General features: G+C 38.7%; 1 protein-coding gene across 1 annotated transcript in view; it reads right to left on the reverse strand.

Moving 5' to 3' along the window:
- AGBL1 (AGBL carboxypeptidase 1) overlaps window positions 1–23965 on the reverse strand; it is a 794103-nt gene that overhangs the window by 541947 nt on the left and 228191 nt on the right. The window contains exon 17 of the mRNA XM_047767507.1: window positions 8720–8873. Within this exon, the coding sequence (XP_047623463.1) occupies window positions 8720–8873 (154 nt within the window). The remainder of the gene's footprint in view (window positions 1–8719; window positions 8874–23965) is intronic.

Below are 23965 nucleotides of genomic sequence, written 5' to 3' on the forward strand. Positions count from 1 at the left end.
TAAATATTGTCTGTACCACTTTGGGGTAGAAACTGTTAGTTCCTAGGGATGCCACACAACAGTGAAAAAATACCACAGAGTTTCTGTGTCCTCATGGAGCTCAGTGATAGGGGCTATAAAGAAAATAGAATAAGGTCATGTGATATGAGTTTCAGAGTTGGGGAATATACATATGGAAACTCAGGAAGGCTTCCTCAACCTGAGCCAGGATAATACATGGCAAGAAGAAACCAACCACACCAAGCAATGGAGGAAAAGTATTCCACTCCACGGGAACAGCAGATGCAGAAGCCCAAGGAAGGTAATTAAGTCACTGTGTTCAAGGGATAGAAAGAAGATGAGTGTGCTGAAGGGTACGGAGTGGTAAAGTGGTCAGATACAGGCAAGAAGGGCATGGAAGGTCTTGTAGAGGCAGTAAGACTTTGATTTTAATAAAATTACAAGGGTTTTTAATGTTAAGATGACTGTATATGTACTCACACAATAGGGAAGCCTAGAACACATTAATTAATATTTCTTTATACTACAAGTATACTGGGAATTCTATTTTTAAAGATAAGGGATTTTCTCTTGTGTTTGTTCAGCTGGAAGATGCAGTAGAATGTGGCGGTTAGGGTTATTGGGATGAAGATTCAGAGAGTTTGGGGATAAATATGAGCTCCAGTTCTTAGGAACTCAGTTTTATCATCTAAAAATGGAGACCATAAATGTAATTCTTTTTTACTTCACAGAGCTATCGTGAGGAACAGTAAATCACATATAAACACTCTGTAAACAGTAATTACCTTAAGAAGATATAAATTGTTGTATCTCATGAACATATTTACAGTATAAAACAGTTCTGGGATTGATTCTAATGAAATATATTACATGTTTCTGCTATAGTAACCACATAGAGTAAACGTTTAGTGCCCTTGCTGATTGAGAAATTACTCAGGTAATGCAAAATTTGTTTTATTTCCCTCTGAAATAGATTATATTTTATAGCATATTGGCTTTATAATTATGTGTGCCTGAATTCTCTTTATAATTTGCAGACCTCTGGAAATTAACATTTCCAAAATTGAAGTCAATATCCATCCATAACAGTCTTACTCTCTCAAATATTCCTTTGTTGGCATTAAACTATGCACCCATCCCCCAAAGCAGAAAAATTTCAACCCCTTTACTTTATCCCTACTCCCAGTCAGTCACCAGGACATCTCACTTATAAATTTAGACCCTTTCCCCCATTCCCATAGACTCATCTTCCTTGGGAACCTCATCATCCAGATAGAGAACTACAGTTGCCATTATTTATTTAACCCTCCCTATGTACCAGGCACTCTTCTGAGCTCTTTACAAGCCTCTGATTGCCCCATGATGAAGGTACTGTTTTCATCTACAATTGATCAGTGAGGCCACCTAGGAATGAAGCACTGAAGCATTTTTTTCCAAGGTCATGGAGCTGATAAGGGGAGGAACCAAGATTAGAACCTCAGTGAGTTTGAATCTAGGGTCTAAGTGCTTATGAACTCCTCTGTCCTAGGCAACAGGACACAATGTTCTTACCAGATACTTCCCCCATGTTACTGCCACAAAATCTTCCTTCAAAATGAATGTGATCTTGTAATTTCTCTGATTTTAATAATATCCTATTAGCTCCTCGCTGCCTTCAGGAGAAACAACATGAAAAAGAAGGTTCCTTATTACTCAGCCCAACTTACTTTCCCACTTTATTGTCTGACCCCATGATCAATCCCACATCTTGTGGTCCAGTACCCCTGAGATATTCAGAGAATCATTCCCAGGCCTCCCTACCTCTGGCAATGCTATTTTCCTACTTGAAAATATACTCCTCCACTTCTATGCATGGAGCAGTTTGACTTCAAGACCCAGATCAAATGGCATTGGGACCGAATCTCATTTTTATCATTACAAAATGGCATAATATGTATTTTCTCCGTCAACTCACGAGTGAACTATAAGGACAGAGTGGCATATTAAGGAAAACTTTGTAAGAATGAAATACATGACTAGGTATAAGTAAAACTATTCAGCTGTAAGGTTTTACAATTTTTCTAATTCCTTCCAACCAGCCTTGGAAGAAAAAAAATTCTTAGCCTTCTTTTTCTTGGAGTGACCAGGCCAAAATGAGAAGCAGAAAGGTAATACTCAATTGGTCTAAATGTCATAGAGCTCAAAAGGTTTATCCTGGAAAAAGGCTGGATTATTGTGAACCACTATCTGTGTGTACAGATTGATAACAGTAAGAAAGATGAGAAAAAAAAACAAATTTACCATGGTTTGGATGTGTTTTATACACTCCCCCTTTCATGTCTTCTCAAGAAAGACCCAAACAGTTCTTTAAATAGTTTTCAGATTCTTGACTGAGGTTTCTTTGAAAGCAGAGCTGTGTCACTACAGGATCATCTTGCACATGGGGCTTATACAGCTTCCCCTTGTGGGTATTAGGCTCCCTTTGATTCTACTATGAAGATAAATGCCCTCTATTCTGTTCTTCTACTGAACTTGCTGTAGCATAATGACCTGTTAACACGCCTCACACACACACACACACACACACACACACACACACAGAGTCTATCCTGAGTAGTTCAATGAGTAGGATTACATACTATTCATCTCTATATTCATAATTTCTGCCATGGCTCCTTGCCCAGGTTGCCTGAAAAGATAGAACTCCCAAGACAAGAAAAGGGTACAATTTAGTTTTTCTAATTCTAACTCCTTTTATTTAAAATTTCCATAGAGAGAAGTCTTTTTATACACATGTAGTTCAGTTTTTAGTTCTAATATTTGTCAGAAGCTATGTTTTACCAAAAAAAAAGCGGGGGTGGGGGGTGGATGATTTAACCAGACAAAAAGTGAGATCTAGTAACCTCATCTGCCATCAACCAGCCTGGTGACCAAGACAGGTCAGTTCATGCTTCTGACCTTCAGTCCCTCATCAGCAACTGGGGACTCTGCCCTCCATAGCTTTTATGGATGTTTAGGCTCTGAAATTCAGTGTTCAGTGATCCCTTAGTAACACTTGGCCCCATGTGCCTCTGCGGGGCAAAAAAAAAAAAAAAAAAAAAAAAAAAAACCAGAAATTTCCAGGAGTGAGAGGTTGCACTTCACGGGAGTTTCTGTTTTCCCTGGACCCCCACTGTCACTTCCCACTCTCCCCACAGCAAAGCTCAGTTCTTCATACCTGATCGGGTGTCTCAGAAAGAGACAAAGGCCAGAGAAGATGGAAAATTATTTGCAAAGAAGCCAAAAGGGGAATTCTGTAAGTATGTATTTTTCCACTCTGCTCTAATTTAAAACCACTTACAAGTGACAACTCCCAACCCAAGGCAGGTGCCATGTGGTAGCTCATTACACCCTCGGGACCCCGTGTAAATCTTTTTTTCCTGAGAACAGCTATTGTCTTCCAAGGAAAAGCTTTTAGCATAATGGCAGGCTGAAGAGAACATCGCTTTTGTAAGAATATTCTTAAGAAAAAGAACAAGAGAAAGGTATTCTTTAACAACAGCAAACGCAGCCTCTGGCTTCCCCCACCTCAGGCCCCCTGGAAAGAACAGTGTGTGAGCCATGGGGGTGCTGAGGCCCTGCAGTGATACGACCTCACCTCCAGATACATAGAAAGGTTACACTCTGCTCTTGGAGGGTTTAATAAGTGCAAGGTGGAGGTGTCTCTGAGGGCAAAAATAGCAGATCCATCTCTCCCATCCACCTTTGTGGTTTCTTGACTTCTCACCAATCAGTCAATCAGTCAGCAACTATTCATTTGGGGAATGAGAGTTTCTAATAGGAGAATGGCATTCTCCTTCAGAAAATTCCCACAAATGTGCTGCTCCTCTCAGGCAGATCTTGAGGGTCTGGATAGGTAGATGTCCAAAGAGTGGGGAGGGGATCAGCAGTGAAATTCCTAAGGAAAAAATGAAGCATCCATCACAGATGTTGTTTCCCAAACTCAATTTTCCCCAGACTGAAACGGTCATTTAAAATATGAGGTGGTGGGGAAAATGTGGAGAAGATGGAAAAGTGAACAAAATGGTGATGGTTTCTAATCAGCAGGGTGTTTCAACTGTCCACATTTCTGGGGAATTTCCCTGTGAGGGCAGACCCTAAGGAGGGGAACAATGGTGGTAAAACCTGGGGTCTCCTCTCTGAGTGCCACTTAGCATGGGGCCTCCGGCTGGTAAGTCACCCCCAGCAAGGCTGAACTTGGCACCTGCACAATGCAGATAATGGCAGGTGCAGGAAGGCCAATGCCAGCAAAGGAGCACTTCTGCAAGGAGCAGAAAGCAGGCCTGGGGTGGGGAATGGCTGAAGTTTTGAAAAAGCTGAACCATTCTGCCATCTGGGTTTTTCCTCCACTCACTCTAGGGGGTGAGGAAACCGGCCTTTGCCAAGACCTTCTTTATCCTCCAAATTGCTCTCTCACGCTGCTTAAATTCAGTACCTTCTCTCAGTGCAAATCAAAAAGTACAAACACATGTGAAGAGTACAGTAAAGAAAATATGACTTCTCAACTCTCTACTTGGAATTTGAATATTCAAAGGGTCTGCTAATCAAAGTACCTATCAACCTATAAAGTATGAAAGAATCTAACTACGCTAAGTGCAGTTATGCCAGATCACCATTAACCACTGGAGAATAAAAAGCCCTAGAATCCATGTCCTGGATTGATCTTACCTACCAAACCTAGCCCCACTTGCTCATCTGATACTTTCTATTCCAACTTGTTGGAGCCTCTATACCATCCTCTTGGATTCTATTTACTCTTCACCCACTCTTTGCTCTGTGAATCCCAAATGGCCAGGCATACATTGATTTCTGAAATCCTAGCAGTTAAAGAGGGCCGTGCCTTCCTAATTCCCTGATTCCTCATCCACTGAGAATCTCTGATGCTAGAATGAGCTGTTTATCCTTTTATTACAGCTCCCTTTATTATCCATTTCTCTTCAAGCCCATCTCTTCAATAAGGGCCTCAATGACAACCTCTCAGAGAACCTCCCTGTTCACTAGCCCAAGGAAAAATAAAGAGTGTCTTCGTCCTTGGAGACCTGCCAGCATTTTGAGTGCTCAGATCTCCAGGGGTAAAGTGAGCCTTCTCTCTCGGGATGAATGTGAGAGAGCCCCCCCCCCGCCCCCCGCCTCTCAGGTCTCAGAAGAGTGGTACACCAAGCAAATCTGGCTACAACTGAACTGAAAAGATATTTATCAAGAACGTAAAGCTAAAGGTTTCCAGGAAAATATTTTTTTAGAAACTGCTTTTGAAAAATTAAATCAAACCAAATGAATCCTTCCAGGAGACTCTCTGGAGCCTAGTCCCTAGGAAGGACTAAAAGTAATCAATAAATCCTTCTCAATAATGTCCAAGTCCAGGACCTTGGGCCAGACCACCAGGGAACCAGTCTCCAGTGGGCCTTCTCCCTCGGCCCTATAGCCATGATCTTATTTCTTGGGTTTCTTTTTTTTGCTTTCTTTTTTCTTTTCTTTTTTTTTTCTTTTTATGGCTGCACCTGCAGAAGTTCCTGGGCTAGGGGTTGAATCAGAGCTGCAGGTGCCAGCCTACACCACAGCCATGGCAATGCTGGATCCTTAACCCACTGAGCGGGGCCAGGGATTGAACCTGCATCCTCACAGAGACTATGTTGGGTCCTTAACCCACTGAGCCACAAGGGGAATTCCAAGGGGAAATAAGACTGAAGGGATAATCTTGCACAGTGGAAAGTAAGCATTTTAGTGCACAAATACCTCCTTCTAAGGGATAAGTAGCAGCCACTCAAGTGGAAAATAGCCAAACCACAGCTAAATACAACTGCAGACTGAAGCTGGCCTGTCCCTGGGAGGGAGGAAGAAGCTAAGACAACTGAAGCTCTCCTGTGGGGAAGCCTGGAGGCAGAAGAGCAGCTGGTTCATTTGCTATTGTCTTGCCCCCAAACAATGCATCATTTTTTACGGTTCAAAGAAAGTTAAATGGTCTTATTTCTGATTTACAGGCAGGGTTAATTGCACTTTAGAGGGTAGATAGTATTCATATTGTGTATGTTTCTCTCTCTCTCTCTCTTTTTTTTTCCCAGAAACACAGCAATGGCCTGTGTTCATGTACATATTGCAACTTGCTAGACAAATTTTTTATTCTGTAGCCTGTCTGGCTGTTATGTTCCCAGCATGAGGCCCAGGCCATACTATATCAGCTCTATATTGGGATCTCAGGCATCTGGGGTCTCTGGATCTTCTTACCATGAAAATGCTTCCATTGGGTTAGGAGAGGAAAATAAAATTCACTGTTAGCAGGAAGAGGGTAATGCATATACTTGTGGTCAATTCAGCATGAGTTGCTTTAGAAACTAAGCTAGCTGCTAATAATGTGAAGACAAGAAGTAGGGAGCAGAGGAAGTTCTCGCTTGCCACCTGGAGCCTGAATGGTAATGCTTGAACACCTGTCCTGATGCCTGTGTTAGCATATTTGTTGCCAGAATAAGAAAATCAGAAATCTAGTACCAACACTAACCCACTGACCATGGTATTTAACCTCTCCAAGCCCCACTCCTCTGCAAAAATGGAGAGTCCTCAATTCAGCCCCATTATGAAGGACACTAATCAGCTACATAACCCATACACATAAGACTTTCAGCATATGTGCCAACTAGGTTGGAACTCCTCTTATACTTAGAAATAAAGGATGATAGCATGGGAAGAGCACCAGCTTTTTCACTTTTTAGCTATATGACTTTAGATTAGCCCTAGAACTGGCTACAAACTGTGAGAGCCCACTGCAAAATGAATATGCAAAACCCCTCCTTCAAAAAATTTTTCAAGATGGTGACAGAAGAGTATTAAACAAAGTTCAAGCCCCTTCTAAGCATGAGACCTGGGCACCTGTCCAGTTGGCACACCAGGAGCCAGCCCAAGGATTGTCACTTTCCAGGCTGTCATGACAAAAAGAAAATTAACAGACTCCATCTCATTTCTCTGAGCCCTCTCCATGCCTGCCTGTCACCTTGAGGTGAACAACAGCTGCCATATTAGCCCTCATTTAAGAAAGAAAACTATAATTACATATGAGAGTATACAGTTATTACTATTAATCTTAGATCACCAGCAGAAACCAGCCTCCTTTGATTCACAGGAAAATGTGCTAAGAGGTATTTTCTCTTTTTTTTAACTGAACTATTTCTTTTTTCTTCTTTTCATTTTTATAGTTGCACCCATGGCATATGGAAGTTCCCAGGCTAGGGGTTGAATTGGAGCTGCAGCTGCTGGCCTACACCACAGCCACAACAGATCTGAGCCACATCTGTGACCTACACTACAGCTCATGGCAATGCCAGATCCTTAACACACTGAGCAAGGCCAGGGATCAAACCTGTGTCTTCATGGACACCAGTAGGGTTTATTTCTGCTGAGCTACAATAGGAACTCTTAACTGAACTATTTCTGATTGACAAATTATTTAGGGGCTTTTACTGGGTTTCAAATCCTCTCCTTAAAGTAAGACTGATCTTTGTGGTTATAACATCATTAAAAGCACTGTTGTCAACATAAATAAAAATTCAAAAGCAAAGGCAGCTCCATGTCATAAAGCACTATTGGGTAGCAGTCTTATTTAGAAACTGAGCCTGTAAAATGAGCCATACATAGATCCACTTTCTTAAGTAAATAATTATTCAATGAAAGTTTCCCTGGAAAGTATTATCTCTAAACTTCCAAGAACTGCTCATCTGCAAAGGTAGGATTCTGCGACTGTTACAGAAATTGCTCTTAAATGCATAAAATGCATAGGAGAATTTTTGGAATATCCCTTATTATTCATTAAAGCATTTTAAGGCCTTATTAATTCAGATGGGATAATTGGTTGTTGATTAGCCAGATTGTTAAGCATCCATTGTCAGATGCTGATGGGGTGTGAGAAATTATGTTTCCTATCCACCAAAGACTCACCCAACGCAATTAGCACTTCATCAGGTAAGGCTGCATCTTCAGGGGATAAGTTAGCTGGATTTTTATTCCCCAGTCTTTTCTTTTGTCTCCCTAACTTTTCTGTATTGGAAACCATTCTTCATTCTGTTGGGTTTCTAAGGTCAAAAACTATGTCAGGAGCCAACTTCAAAACTAGTTGGTTAAGGGCAAATTACATTTGTGCTCAGGGCTCTAATATTAAATGGGCATTTGTGTATCTGTTCCCATGTGTCTGTATGTTTGTGTTTTGGTTTGGTTTTAAGTTCTTGACTAGAGCCTTCTCCATACCATCAGCTTTTCAGATCCAAATTGCATCCAAGTCATCAAGGGGATTCTTCAGCCCAGGCTCCAAGACTCAACTTCCTCCCTTTCCCAAATTTGACTGTCTGAGAGTACTATAAATGGCAGTAAGCATGGCGAGAAAAGTCTCTAGATTAGGGGTTGGAAAATGATGCATGTTCCAGTCTTGGTTCTATTTTAGGAGAAGCGACTGTCACTTATAAACTGCTCTCAGGTCCAACAAGTCACATCATCTCTCTAACAGTTTGCAATTTATTTTCCCCCCTTTGATTACAGAGGGATATTAATATTTTCCTTGTGTCATATCAGGAAGAACTGAGGGTGAATTCCTAGAGAGGTAGACCAGTCTCCAACCCTTTATGGAGCATCTTATACCAAAGGGACAGAGTGCTTCCAAGACTGTGAAGACCCCCACCCTTCCTGCCAAATCTTCAAAGAAGAGAGTCCTCCTTTTACTCACGGAACTGCTCCAAATGGTCGGCGCTGTTAGACTCTGGCCTGGCGGTGATGGTCACCAATGGACAGGGATTCCCTCCAAGCGTCTGGCAGAGAACCTCATGCCGAAAATAGACCTGCTTGGGGTTCACGCTTTTTTCCAGAATGTCAAGGTGAGTCTGGAGCAGAGATGAAGCAAAAGTTTATATTAATATTTTCACTAATGATAACAGGCAAAAGCAGCAACAAATCTTTTATTCATCTAACTCCTTATAGTTTAAAAGGTTTTTTTTTTGTCAACCTAATTAATATGCCTGACATTGGGCATTAAGTGATTAAAAGGGGATTAGTCCTATTACCACCTGGGAGAAGTTCAATATGGCTGAATAGGAAGCACCACTCCTGCACATGTCTGCATGATAAAATAAGTGTTTTCAAGGTTACACTGAAAGCAAAAGGGCAGGGGTGTCCAGCATTCTTCCCATGACAGTGTCCTGTAAAGAATGCAGTCATCATGAAGACAGAGCACATGTTGGGCACTCAGGAACATGAGACAGAGCTGCAGCAGCAAAAAGTACTTTAGAATCAAGCAACAGGAGAACAGTTGGAAGCATACTGAGGAAAAATGGAAAGCAACTGCTCCCAGGAGAATGCTAAGTGAAGAGAACTAACTAGGAGCAATTGATTTTCCCTCGCCTACCATCCCATTTAAATATTCATTTAAAACACAGAAAGATACAAAAATGGGCTATCCACAGGGCTCTTGATCAACAATCTTTAAGACTGAAAATATTTTCATTAACCCAAACAATGGATTCAGTCATAAAGACATTAAGGGACAGCCTCCCACTCATACTACATACCCTAATAACAGGGACATGGTAACTTCAGTACCCAGTAAGAGGGAAGCTGCCCTTCTCTAATACAAGAATGTCAGTGTGCAAAAATCATCCTTCTGGCTGAAGATCAAATAGGTATCAACACAATCAATAGGTATTAAGAGGGTCAAGGAAAAACTGCCCACCTTGTTTCTTTTGACAAATAACAAGTCTGTTAGATAAATGAAACAAACACGAACGCGGTGAAAATATTTATGATTCATGATATATTTTATGAAAAAGGGAGTAGTGCCCTCCAAAGGTACAGGAAGGGTTTACATGTGAAAAAAGATTCACTGTAAAGGTAGTAGGCTGGATGATAGCTCACCCAAAGATGGCCATGCCCTGATCTGCAGACCCTGTCAATATGTTGCTTTGCATGGCAAAAGGGTACAGTTTAAGATTAAGGTCTTTGTGAGATGAGATTATCCTATATTATCCAGTCAGGGCCAATCTAATCAGAAGTACTTAAAAGCAGAGAACTTTACCCAGCCTCAGAGGACCAGAACTGCAAGTGAAAAATGCAGTCTGCCCCCTTTGAAGATGGAAGAAAGAGGTAAAAAATTGAGTGTGGTATCCACTAAAAGCTGGAAAAGGCAAGAGAATGATGGCGTCTCTTCCATCATCCTCCACATGGAACACAGCCCCAACAGCATGAATTTTGCCCAGTGATTTTTACCCATGTTGAACTTCTCACTAAAAAAGCTGCAAAATAATCTTTTTAAATTGTTTAAGCTAATTTGTTACAGTAATAGAAAACTACTATACTGGGGATTAAGAAAAAGATATTCTAAACTAAATAAAAATTCCAGCAAACTTGTAGGAATAGACTAAAATCTATGTGTACTCTTTTGAAACATGTGACTTGTCCCAAGGAATAGAAAAAAGTCCCAAGGAAAGAAAAGATTACCAGATAATTCAGTGGCCTTTCCTATAGCTTCAGGGCTACATGAAAATATGACCCTCAATTATATTCTCCTTACACCTGAGACCCCAAACAGCTGCCTCCACACAGAATACTGCCTACATTAATACAATTATATTATTCCATGTCTGTATCAGAATAACTTTGCTGTTCTAGGAAACTCTTACCTAGGAAAATAGAAATAACAAATGAATTTATTTTTCTCAAATTTATTATTTTTCAGAAATATCTCATCAACACTTCAATAGAAAGAGTCAACTGACTCTTTGATCTAATACCTTTGAACACCTGTTTTCAAGATTCTTGCCTTACAGTGTCCACCAATCCCAAACCATTATGTCATGGTCTTTACCCAATGCTAATCAAGCCCCTACATTAAAATATCTGATTTTAAGGACATGCATATGGCCAATAGGATGTGGAAAGATGTTCCAAATTGCTAATTATTAGAGAAAAGTAAATCAAAGCTACATGGGAATGGAATTATTTCATTCTTTTTTATGGTTGAGTAATATTTCATTCAGAATAGACACAATTAAAAAGGCCAACAAATAATAAATACTGGAGAGGGTTTGGAGAGAAGCAAATACTCCTAAAATTCTTGTTGGGAATGTGAATTGGTGCAGCCTCTATGGAGGATAGTAGGGAGGTTGCTTAAAAAACTAAAAATAGAGTTGCCAAATGATCCAGCAATCCCACTCCCAGCCATATATCTGGACAAAACTATAACTCAAAAAGATACATGCATCCCAGTGTTCATAGCAGCATTATTTGCAATAGCCAAGATATGAAAGCAACCTAAATGTCTTTTGACAAATGAATGGTTATAGAAGATATGTACATATGTATAATGGAATATTACTCAACCATAAAAAATTATGAAATAATTCCATTTGCAACAACATGGATGGACATAGAGGCTAAGTGAAGTATGTCAGAAATAGAAAGAAAAATACCATATGATATCACCTACATATGGAATCTAAATTATGACACAGACAGAGATGCAAGATTTTTCAGTATCCACAAATCAACCACTGTGATACACAATACTAACAAATTAAAGAATAAAAACTATATGATCATCTCAACAGGTGACAAAAAAAGCTTTTTAAAAAATCTAACACCCATTTATGATTAAAAAAAAAAACCTCCAGAAAGCAGGTATAGAGGAAACCTACTTCATCAAAATAAAGACCGTATATAGCAAACCCACAGCTAATATCATTTTCAATGGTGAAAAGCTGAAAGAGTTTCCACTAAAATCAGGAGCAAGACAAGGATATCCACTCTCACCATCTTAGTCAACATAGTTTTAGAAGTCTGAGCCATAGCAATCAGAGGAAAAAAAAAAGAAATAAAAGAAATCTAAATTAGAAAAGAAGAAATAAAACTAAAACTGTCATTGTTTGCAGATGATACCATACTATGCATAAAAATCTTAAAGATGCTATCAGAAAACTACTAGAGCTCATCAATGAACTTGGTAAAGCTGCAGGACACAAAATTAATGCATAGAAATTTCTCACATTTCCATATACTAACAATGAAAGATCAAGAAATAGAAATTAAGGAAGCAATCCCATTTACCATCACTTCCAAAACAATAAAATACCTAGGAGTAAACCTACCTAAAGAGACAAAAGACCTGTGCTCTGAAAACTATAAGACAATAATGAAAGAAATCAAAGATGGGAGTTCCTGTCGTGGCGCAGTGGTTAACGAATCCGACTAGGAACCATGAGGTTGCGGGTTCAGTCCCTGCCCTTGCTCAGTGGGTTAATGATCCGGCGTTGCTGTGAGCTGTGGTGTAGGTTGCAGACGCGGCTCGGATCCAGCGTTGCTGTGGCTCTGGCGTAGGCCGGTGGCTACAGCTCCGATTGGACCCCTAGCCTGGGAACCTCCATATGCTGCAGGAGCAGCCCAAGAAACAGCAAAAAAAAAAAAGACAAAAAAAAAATCAAAGACGACACAAATAGATGGAAAGACATACCATGCTCTTGAGTTGGAAGAATAAATATTGTCAAAATGACTATACTGCCCAAGGTTATCTACAGATTCAAAGCAATCCCTTTCAAATTACCAACAGCACTTTTCAGAGAAATAGATAAAAAATTTTAAAATGTGTATGGAAACACAAAAGACCTTGAATAACAAAAGCCATCCTGAGAGAGAAAAATGGAGCTGGAGGAATCAGGATCCCTTACTTCAGACTATACTACAAAGCTACAGCCATAAAAACAGTATGGTTCTGGAACCAAAATAGAAATATAGATCAATGGGACAGTATAGAAGGCCCAGAAATAAACTCATACATTTATGGTCAACTAATCTATGACAAAAAGAGGCAAAAATATACAATGAGAAAAGGCAGTCCTTTCAATCAGTGATGCTGGGAAAAGTGGACAGCTACATGTAAAAGAATGAAATTGGAACAGTCTTTAAAACCATACACTTAAATAAATTAAAAATGGATTAAAGATCTAAATGTATGACAAGATACTATAAAACTCCTAGAAGACAACATAGTCAGAATACTCTCTGATATAAACTGCAGCAATATCTTTTCAGATCCACCTCCTAGAGTAATGAAAATAAAATAAACAAACAGGACCCATAAACTTAAAGGTTTTTACACAGCAAAGGAAACCATAAGCAAAACAAAAAGACAACTCATGGAATGGGAGAAAATATTTGCAAACGACGTGGCAGACAAGGGATTAATCTCCAAAATATACAAAAAACTCATATAGCTCAAAATCAAAAAGCAAACAACCCAATCAAAAAATAGGCAGAAGACTAAATAGATATTTCTCAAAAAAAGACATACAGCCAAAAAACGCTTGAAAAGATGCTCAACATTGCTAATTATTAGGGAAATGCAAATCAAAACTACCATAATATACCATCTTATTCCAGTCAGAATCAAAAAGTCTACAAACAAAAAATGCCCAGATAGGATGTGGAGAAAAGGGAACCCTACTAACTCTTTTGGTAGGAATGTAAATTGGTACAACTGCTATGGAAACAGTATGAAGACTTCTCTCAAAGCTAAAAATAGAACTACCATATGATCCAGCAATCCCACTCTTGGGCATCTAACAAAGAAAACCATAATTGAAAAAGATACATGCACCCTAATGTTCACTGCAGCACTATTTACAATATCTAAGTCACGGAAACAACCTAAATGTTCATCAACAGAGGAATGGATAAAGATGTGGTATATATATACATCACTAGTAATGGAATAATACTCAGCCATTAAGAAGATGAAATAATGGCATTTGCAGCAACATGGGTGGACCTAGAGATTATCATACTAAGTGAAGATACCAGAGAAAGATAAACATTATATGATATCACTTAAATGTGGACTCTTTTAAAAAAAAGGATACAAATGAACTTATTTATAGAACAGAGACAGACTCATAGATTTTTAAAACAAACTATGGTTACCAAAGGGGACAGGTGTGGGAGAGGGAGGGATTGGGGGTTTGGGGTTGACAAATGCACACTGAGGTATATGGAATCTTTGGCCAACAGGGACCTGCTGTACAGCACAGGAAACTCTACCCAATATTCTGTGATCATCAATATGGGAAAAGAATATGAAAAAGAATATATGTGTGTATATGTATAACTGAATCACTTTATTGTACAGCAGAAATTATCACAACATTGTAAATCAACTATACTTCATTAAAACTTTTTTAAAAAGAATGAAAATATAAATAAATAAATAAATAAATAATCACTTGGACTTCCTTTCAGTGTGTATGTGTTTGTGTAGAATATCATTTCTTCTTCTTTGGTGTGGCTGTGCCTGTTGCATATGGTAGTCCCCACGCCAAGGACTGAATCTGAACCACAGCAGCAATCTATGCCTCAGCTGCAGCAATGCTGTAACCTTAAACCCATTACTCCAGGCTATGGATCAAATCCATACCTCTGCAGCAACCAGAGCCTCTGCAGTTAGATTCCTGACACACTGTGCCATAGGAGGAAACTCCATTGACTGCCCATTCAAAACATGGCAAATACGGAAAATCATTTAGATAAGCTGGAAAGTCATTGATTGAGGAGTAAGTACATGGAGAAAATTTCCCTGTAATCGCAATAAAGAGTATCTTCCTGTGTCCTGTCTTCCATCCATCAATTTAGAAGTTGTATGAAACCAACTAAATGTGAGCATGATGTAAGGTCCTGGGGATATAGGAAGAAACAGATATCTGCATTTATCAAGATCAAAGTAATATGAACAGTGAGGTTAGTCTCTACCTGACAAAATAAAGTGCTGTAAATTCATGAAAAAATAAATAAAAATATGACACAAATGAACTTATTTACGAGACAGAAACAGAATCACAAACATAGAGAACAAATTTATAGTTACCAAAGAGGAAATAAGGTCAGGGAGGGATAAATTAGGAGTTTATGACTAACAGATACAAACTGTTATCTATAAATAGATAAACAAAAAAGTCCTACTGTATAGCACAGAGAACTATATTCAATATCCTATAATAAACCATAATGGAAAAGAATATGAAAATGTATATATATATACACACATATATATACACATTTTAGCTACATTAAATGCATATATATAAGTCAATCACGTTGCTGTACATCAGAAACACAACACTATAAATCAATTATACTTGAATTTAAAAAAATTTTAGGTACCTGACTTTAAAGTCTTAATAAATGACCCAGTTTTGTCCTTCCCCCTTTGAGACATTCTGAAGACTCTCTCACATTCTCCCTTGTCAAGTATGTTATTTTCCTATCACTTCTGTAACAAATTAGCACAAATTTAGTAGATGAAGACAACACAAATTTGCTGTATTACAGTTCTGGAGGCCAAAACTCCAAAATGAGTTTTACTGGGCAAAAAAGCAGGATACTGGCAGGACTGTGCTCCTTTTGGAAGCCTAAGAGGGTAATTCTTCTCCTTGCCTTTTCTAGTTTCTGTAGGAGATGGCCTATATTCCTTGGCCCATGATGTGGTCCTACACACTCAAAGCCAGAAATCACATCATTCCCACTTTGGCTTCCATGGTCAAATCTCCTCCTCTGACCCTGACTCTTCTGTCTCATTCATTCATGGTTAAGGACCCTTGTGATTACACTGGACCCAATTTGATAGTCCAGCATAATTTCTGTATCTCAGGAGGCTTAACTTAGTCACACTTGCAAAGTCCTTTGTGCCATGTAAGGTACATCTTCAAAGTTTCATGGGGTGGGGGGAGACATCTTTGGGAAGGTGTCATTATTCTCCCTACCACATCAAGGTAAGCAATAAACTCAGGTCCATCTTAGAAATGGGTTGTTCTGGTGATAGTTCTGGAATCCAGAGTTTGACACAATACTAAGAAAAGGAATTAGAAAGACAATGACAATCCTAGATTCAAGATAAGAATTCAGCTAAGGCCCTTGTATCTGACCAAATCTCTGTACCTCATTCTTCTGATTGTTCGGCGATATGGATACCAGGTATTATTGCAATACATCTGCACTGGAGATTCGGAGATAGCTTTATATCCCTGAGGAGATGAGGCTAGCCAGTTATACATACACAAACACAAAGGACCTACATAACTAGCTAAGTATGAAAGCTGAAGAAATCTCAGGGCTGATGGCTTTTCTAGGCTGAGCTCTGTTCATATCTCAAGACCACACACTTCCCTAGGGAATAGTGACTAGGAACAAGGAAGCTGTGCCTAGGAGTCCAGAGACATTCAGGAAGCCCTTTCCAGCATACTGTGCTGTTGTTTGTCCTGCATCCTTTCAAGGATGAGTTCATTTGGTTCCAGGTAAAGCCTAGTCATAGGTGGTTTATTGCCAAGCTAAACCGAACATCACTGCTCCCTGTTGAACAGAATTGTGGTTGCACCATACATTTAAAGTGACTTTAGGGGGCAGGATCAAAATGGTAGAGGAGCAAGATGTGGTGATCACCTTCTCCACAAAACACACACACACAAAAAAAAATCTACGTGTAGAACAATTCACACAGAACAACCAGTGGACACTGGCAGAAGACCTCAAATATCCAAAAAGGGCAAGAAACTCTCCAAACAATTGCATGGAACAAAAGAGGTAAAAAATGAGAGAGATAAGAAAAAAAAAATAAAACAGGAATTAGGTTAAGACAGCACTCCTGAGAGGGAGCTGTGAAAGACAAAAGGAATGTACATCCTGGAAATTCACCTAACTGACAAGGAGATGAGCCAAGATGGAGAGGGAAGCTCAAAGTCCTGGGGAAAAGTGCAACAGACAGATAGAGGAGGGCAAAGCATAAAGAGAGCTGCACAGACAATTGGTACCACCATCACCGGACACCACAGACTGAGATGCTCAGGTGGAGGTTGGGCCCTGAAACTTAGGCTCCAGATGTCAGTTCTAGGGAGAGAGGACTGGCTTGGCTGTGTGGAGACAGCCTGAAGGGCTAGGGAGTGGTGCACCACGGGCTAGGGAGCAGAGCACCAGAGTTGAGACAGCATGGGAGTAGGTCTAGACCAACAGGAGAAGCAAGGTGCCATTGCTGGGGAGGGCAAGAGTAGGAAGGGCAGGACCACCATAGGAATATCTTTATATGTGCATGTGCAGGCCCTCAGGAAGCAGGGCCCTTCTTGTGCGGGCTCTCAGACAGCACAGCATCTCTCACATGGGCTACAGGTGGCAGAGGAAAACCACTTCAGCCATCTCAGACTCCAGAGGAGGCAGAGCCTGCTGCCACTAGCCATCTATGAATAGGAACCACCTGCAGACACAGACAGCTCTGGACACAACACAGAGGAAGGCACTGCAACCGAGTTGCTCTTACTTTCATAGGAATGCAATCGCCTAGTCATTGCCACTGTCAAAGGCTCTGGGCTCTGCCTAAACCTGCCTGAGGCTCATGGCCACTTCTCAGGGCCCTGCAACGAGGAGGATCTTGCATCACTTTCCTGTGGGTCCTTGCCACTATCAAGGGCCCAGCAATGAGGCACTGGCTACAGGCCCTGCCCACTGCCTCAATCTCCCAAGAAGCATGTACAGGCTGGATACCAGCAAAATGCCTATCAAGGGGATAATAGCCTGCATATACTGAGGAAAGAGAGAGACCAAGCGTCCAAACCAAAAGCAGACTTCGCATCAAAAAATAAATAAATAAAAGTAAGTCTTCACAAATTACATGGCAGTGCTCTCACATTTAAATAGCCCTCCAAGACTGCAGTAGTTGCTTTCCCTAAATGCACAGAATAAGAAAAATATAAACAAAATTAATAAGCTCAGGCAACATTCCCAGTTAAAAGAACAGAAGAATTCCCCTAAAGGAGCTATCAATGAAACAGTCCCCTGCAGTCTAAGAGATACTGAGTTCAAAAAGGTGATAGTGAAAAAATGGAGTGGATATGAAGGAATTAAGGGCAAATATGAACAGTAATGCAGGTTACTTTAGAAAGGAACTAGAAAATATAAGGAGGAGCCAAGGAAAATTAGAAAATTTATTTGCAGAGATGCAATGCCTGAGTTAAAGACACTGGTAAGCAGGAAGAATAATGCAGAGGAATGGGTAAGTGACTTGGAAGACAGAATAATGGAAATCACTCAATCAGAACAGCAGAGAGAAAACCAAATTGGAAAAAAAAATTAATAAGTCCACAAATAACAAATGCTAGAGAGGGTGTGGCGAAAGGGAACCCTCCTGCGCTGTTGATGGGAATGTAAGCTGGTACAACCACTATGGAGAATAGTATGGATATACCTGAGAAATCTATACATAGAACTACCATATGACCCAGCAGTCCCACTCTTGGGCATCTATCCTTACAAAACTTTCCTTAAAAAAGACACATGCATCCGCATGTTCACCGCAGCTCTATTCACAATAGCCAAGACATGGAAACAACCCAAATGTCCATCAACAGATGATTGGATTAGGAAGATGTGGTATATGTACACAAAGGAATACTACTCAGCCATGAGGAAGAACAAAATAATGCCATTTGTAGCAACATGAATGGAACTAGAGACTCTCATACTGAGTGAAATAAGTCGGAAAGAGAAAGACAAATACCATATGATATCACTTATAACTAGAAACTAATATAGGGCATGAATGAAACTTTCCACAGAAAAGAAAATCATGAACTTGGAGAATAGACTTTTGGTTGACAAGGGGAAGGGGGAGGGAGCGGGATGGATTGGGACCTTGCTGTTAATAGATGCAGACTATTGCCTTTGGGATGGATTAGCAATGAGATCCTGCTGTGTAGCCCTGGGAACTATGTCTATTCACTTATGATGGAGAATGATAATGTGAGAAAAAAGAATGTATACATGTATGTGTAACTGGGTCACCATGCTGCACAGTAGAAAATTGCCAAAACAATGTAAACCAGCTATAATGGAAAAAAATAAAAATCATTATGTAAAGAAAAAAAGCATGAAAGTAATATAAGAGATCTATGGGATAATATAAAGCAGATCACTATATTACAGGGATTCCAGAAGGAAAAGAAAAAGAAAAAGGATTGAAAATATATTTGAGGAAATTATGGTTGAAAACTTTCCAAATCTAAAGGAAATTGATATCTAGGTACATGAAGGAGAGAGGGCCCCAAACAGACATACAACACGTATTATAATAAAAATGGCAAAAGTTAAAGATAATGAGAGGATTCTTAATGCAGCAAGAGAAAAACAAAGAGTTAATTATAAGGGAAACACCATAAGGCTATCATCTGATTTTTCTATAGAAACACTACAAGCCAGAAGAGAGTGGGAAGATATATTCAAAATTCTAAAAGGGAAAAAACTACAACCGAGAATATTCTACCAGCAAGATTATAATTTAAATTGGGAGAAATAACAAATTTCTCCAACAAACAAGAACTAAAAAAGAATACAGAATACTGGAGTTCCTGTCATGACTCAGTGGTTAATGAATCTGACTAGGAACCATAAGGTAACGGGTTCAATCCCTTGCCTCACTCAGTGGGTTAAGGATCTGGCAGTGCTGTGAGCTGTGTTGTGGGTTGCAGACATGGCTCGAATCCCACATTGCAGTGGCTGTGGTGTAGGCCTGCAGCTACAGCTCCAATTGGACCCCTAGCCTGGGAACCTCCATATGCCATGGGTGCAGCCCTAGAAAAGACAAAAAGACAAAAAGACAAAAAAAATACTAAATCCATTCTAAAGGAAACACTGAAAGGTCTTCTCTAAATAGCAAAGAAGTAAGAAAATACAGGATGGAGGAAATCACAATTGGCAAGTAGTCACTTAGATAAGCCAGTATATAGATCTAAAAGGGGGGAAAAAAACCATTTTTGACACTATTTAATGATAAAAGGATAAATTCAAGAAGAGGGTAATGCACTAATCAATATATATGCCCCTAATATAGAAGCACAGCAATACATACAACAAACACTAACAGACATAAAAAGGAGAAATTGATGGGACTACAGTAATAGTAGGAGTTTTTAACACCCTACTCACATCAATGAATATTTCCTCTAGAAAGAAAATCAATAATGCAACAGAGATCCTAAATGAAACAATAGAACATTTAGACTTAAGGTAGATTTAATTGATATTTATAGGACATTACATCCAAAAAAAAGCAAAAAAATGGAATACACATTCTTTTCAAGTGCACAAAGAACATTCTTAAGTATTGACCATATACTGAGGCACAAAACTAATCTCAACAAATTCAAGAGTACAGAAATTAAAGCATCTTCTCTGACCACAATGGCATAAAACTAAAAATCAATCACAGGATGGAGTTCATGTTATGGCGCAACAACAACAAAAAAAAACTGACTAGGAACCATGAGGTTATGGGTTAAATCTCTGGCCTTGCTCGGGAGGTTAAGGATCTGGCATTGCTGTGAACTGTGGCATAGGTTGCAGATATGGCCAGGATTCTGAGTTGATTTGGCTGTGGTGCAGGCCAGCAGCTACAGCTCCAATTTGACCCCTAGCCTTGGAACCTCCTGCCATGAGTGCAGCCCTAAAAAGCAAAATAATAATGATAATAATAATAATAATCAACAACAAGAAAAAAAATGAGAAAAAGAAATGACTACATGGCAACTTAACAACATTCTACAGAAAAACCAATGGGTCAACAAGGAAATCAAAAGGGAAATTAAAAAAATACTTTGAAACAGATGATAATGAAAACAAAACTATTCAAAATCTATGGATGCCGCAAAGGCAGTCCTTAGAGGGAAGTTCATAGACATATAGGCCTTCCTCAAAATTGAAGAAAAATCTCAGATCAACAACCTACAACCTCAAAGAATTAGAAAAAGAACAAACAAAGCCTGAAATCAGCAGATGGAAGGAAATCATAAAGATCAGCAAGGAAATCAGTAAAATAGAGATTCAAAAAACAATAAAAAAATCAACAAAACCACCAGACTCACTGAGAAGAATAGAGAAAAGAACCCAAATACACGAAATAAGAAATGAAAAAGGAGAACTCTCAACAGATACCACAGAAATACAAAAATAAATAAATAAATAAATAAGAAAATACTATGAACAATTATATGGAAACAAATTTGACTACCTAGAAGAAATGGACAACTTTCTAGAAATTTACAGCTTGTCAAAACTGAATCAAGAAGAAATAGGTCAACTGAAAAAACTGATAACTAGAAATGAAACTGAATACGTAATAAAAAACACTCCCTACAACCAGATGGCTTCACAGGAAAATTCTGTCAAACGTACAAAGAGGAACTTATACCATCCTTCTTAAACTTTTCCAAAAGGTTAAAGAAGGAACACTCCCAAAGATATTCTATGAAGTGACCAGCATCCTAATACAAAAACCAGACAAAGATACCAACAAAAGTGAAAATCATAGGCCAATATCTTTGAGGAATATAGACCCAAAAATTCTTAACAAAATTTTAGCCAACCAAATCCAACAACATATAAAAAAGATTATACACCACAACCAAGTGGGATTCATCTCAGGTTCACAAGGATGGTTCAACGTATGCAAATCAATCAATGTCATACACAACACTAACAAAAGAAAAGTCAAAAGCCACGTGATCATCTCAATAGATTCAGGATAAGCATTTGAGAAAGTCCAACATCCAATCATGATCAAAATTCTTACCAAAGTGCATATAGAGGGAACATGCCTTAACATAATAAAAGCTATTTATGACAAACCCACAGCCAATATAATACTCAATGGAGAAAAGCTAAAAGCCTTCCCACAAAAATGTGGAACAAGATGAGGATGCCTATTCTCACCACTTTTATTCAACATAGTATTGGATGTCCTAGCCACAGCAATCCAACAAAAGAAATAAAAGCTATTCAAATTGGAAGAGAAGAGGTAAGCATCACTGTATGCAGATGACATGATACTATATACAGAAAATCCTAAGGACTCAACCCAGAAACTATTCAAACTGGTCAACAAATTCAGCAAAGTAGCAGGATACAAGATTAACATTCAGCAATCAGTCACATTTCTGTATACTAACAATGAAATATTAGAAAAGGAATACAAAAATATTGTATCTTTCAAAATCACAACCCAAAAAGTTAAATACCTAGGAATAAAGCTAACCAAGGGAGGTGAGAGACTTATATGCTAAGAGCTATCAAACATTATTCAAGGATATTAAAAAGCATTCAAATAAATGGAAAGATATTCCATGCTTCTGGGTTGGAAAAATTAATATCATAAAAATGACCATACTACCCAAAGCAATCTACAGATTCAATACAATCCATATCAAATTAGTCATGACATTTTTCACAGAAATAAAACATACAATCCAAAAATTTATATGGAACCATAAAAGATCTAGAATTGCCAAAGCAATCCTGAGGGGAAAAAAATGCAGGAGGCAAGAGGCATAACTCTTCCAGACTTTAGACAATATTACAAAGCTACAGTAATCTAGACAGTTTGGTTCTGGTACAAAAACAAACATACAGATCAGTGGAACAGAATAGAGAACACAGAAATAAACCCAGACACATGCAGTCAATTAATCTTCGAAAAGGAGACAAGAATATAAAATGGGAAATATTCTTTTCAGCCAGTGGTGCTGTCAAAAGTGGATAGCCGCATGTAAATCAACAAAATTGGAAGACACCCTCACACCATGCATAACAATTAATTCAAAATGGCTTAAAGACTTAAATGTAAGACAAGATACCAGCAAACTCCTAGAAGAGAACCTAGGCAAAACATTCTCTGGCATCAACCATACAAATGTTTTCTTAAGTCAGTCTCCCAAAGCAAGAGAAATAAAAACAAAAATAAACCAATGGGACATAATCAAATTTACAGCTTTTGAACAGCAGAGGAAATCATAAAAAACAAAAATACAACATAACAAAATGGAAGAAATAGTTGCAAACGATGCAACCAACAAGGGCTTAATCTCCAAAATATGCAAACTACTCATACAACTCAACAGCAAAAAACAAACCACCCAATTGAAAAATGGGCAGAATACCTAAACAGACATTTCTCCAAAGAAAATATATAGATGGCCAACAGGCACATGGAAAGATTATCAACATTGCTAATTATTAAAGAAAAGTAAATCAAAACTACAATGAGGTACCACCTCGCACTGGTTAGAATGGCTATCCTTAATAAGTCTACAAATAACAAATGCTGGAGAGGGTGTAGAGAAATGGGAACCCTTCTACACCATTGGTGAGAATGTATATTACTACAACCACTATGGAAAACAGTATGGAGGTACCTCAGAAAACTAAATATAAAACTACCATATAATCCAGAAATCCCACTCCTGGGCATATATCTGGCAGAAAATTTGATTGAAAAAGATACATGCACCCCTATGTTCATTGCAGCACTATTCACAATAGCCAAGACATGGAAATAGTCTGTACACTGACAGATAAATGGATTAATAAATTGCATTACATATTCACAATGGAATACTACTCAGCTATAAAAAAGAACAAAATAATGCCATTTGCAGCAACATGGATGGAACTAGAGAGTCTCATACTAAGTGAAGTAAGTCAGAAAGAGAAAGAAAAATACCATATATCACTTATATGCTGAATCTAAAGTATGGCACAATGAACCTATCTACAGAACAGAAACAAACTCATGGACATAGAGAACAGACATATGGTTGCCAATGGGACAGAGGAAGGGTATACGATGGACGGGGAGTTTGGGGTTAGTAGATGTAAACTATTGCATTTGGAATGAATAAGCAATGAGGCCCTGCTGTATAGAACAGGGAGTTATATCCAGTCACTTGTGTGGAACATGATGGAAGATATTATGAGAAAAAAGAATGTGTATACATGTGTGTGTGTGTGTGTGTGTGTATATATATATATATATATATATATATGTATAACTGTCATTTTCTATACAGCAGAAATTGACAGAACATTGTAAATCAAGTATAATTTAAAAAATTAAAATAAATTTACT

This window comes from Phacochoerus africanus, chromosome 2 (assembly GCF_016906955.1).
Source record: "Phacochoerus africanus isolate WHEZ1 chromosome 2, ROS_Pafr_v1, whole genome shotgun sequence".
In the NCBI taxonomy this organism is placed as follows: Eukaryota; Metazoa; Chordata; class Mammalia; order Artiodactyla; family Suidae; genus Phacochoerus; species Phacochoerus africanus.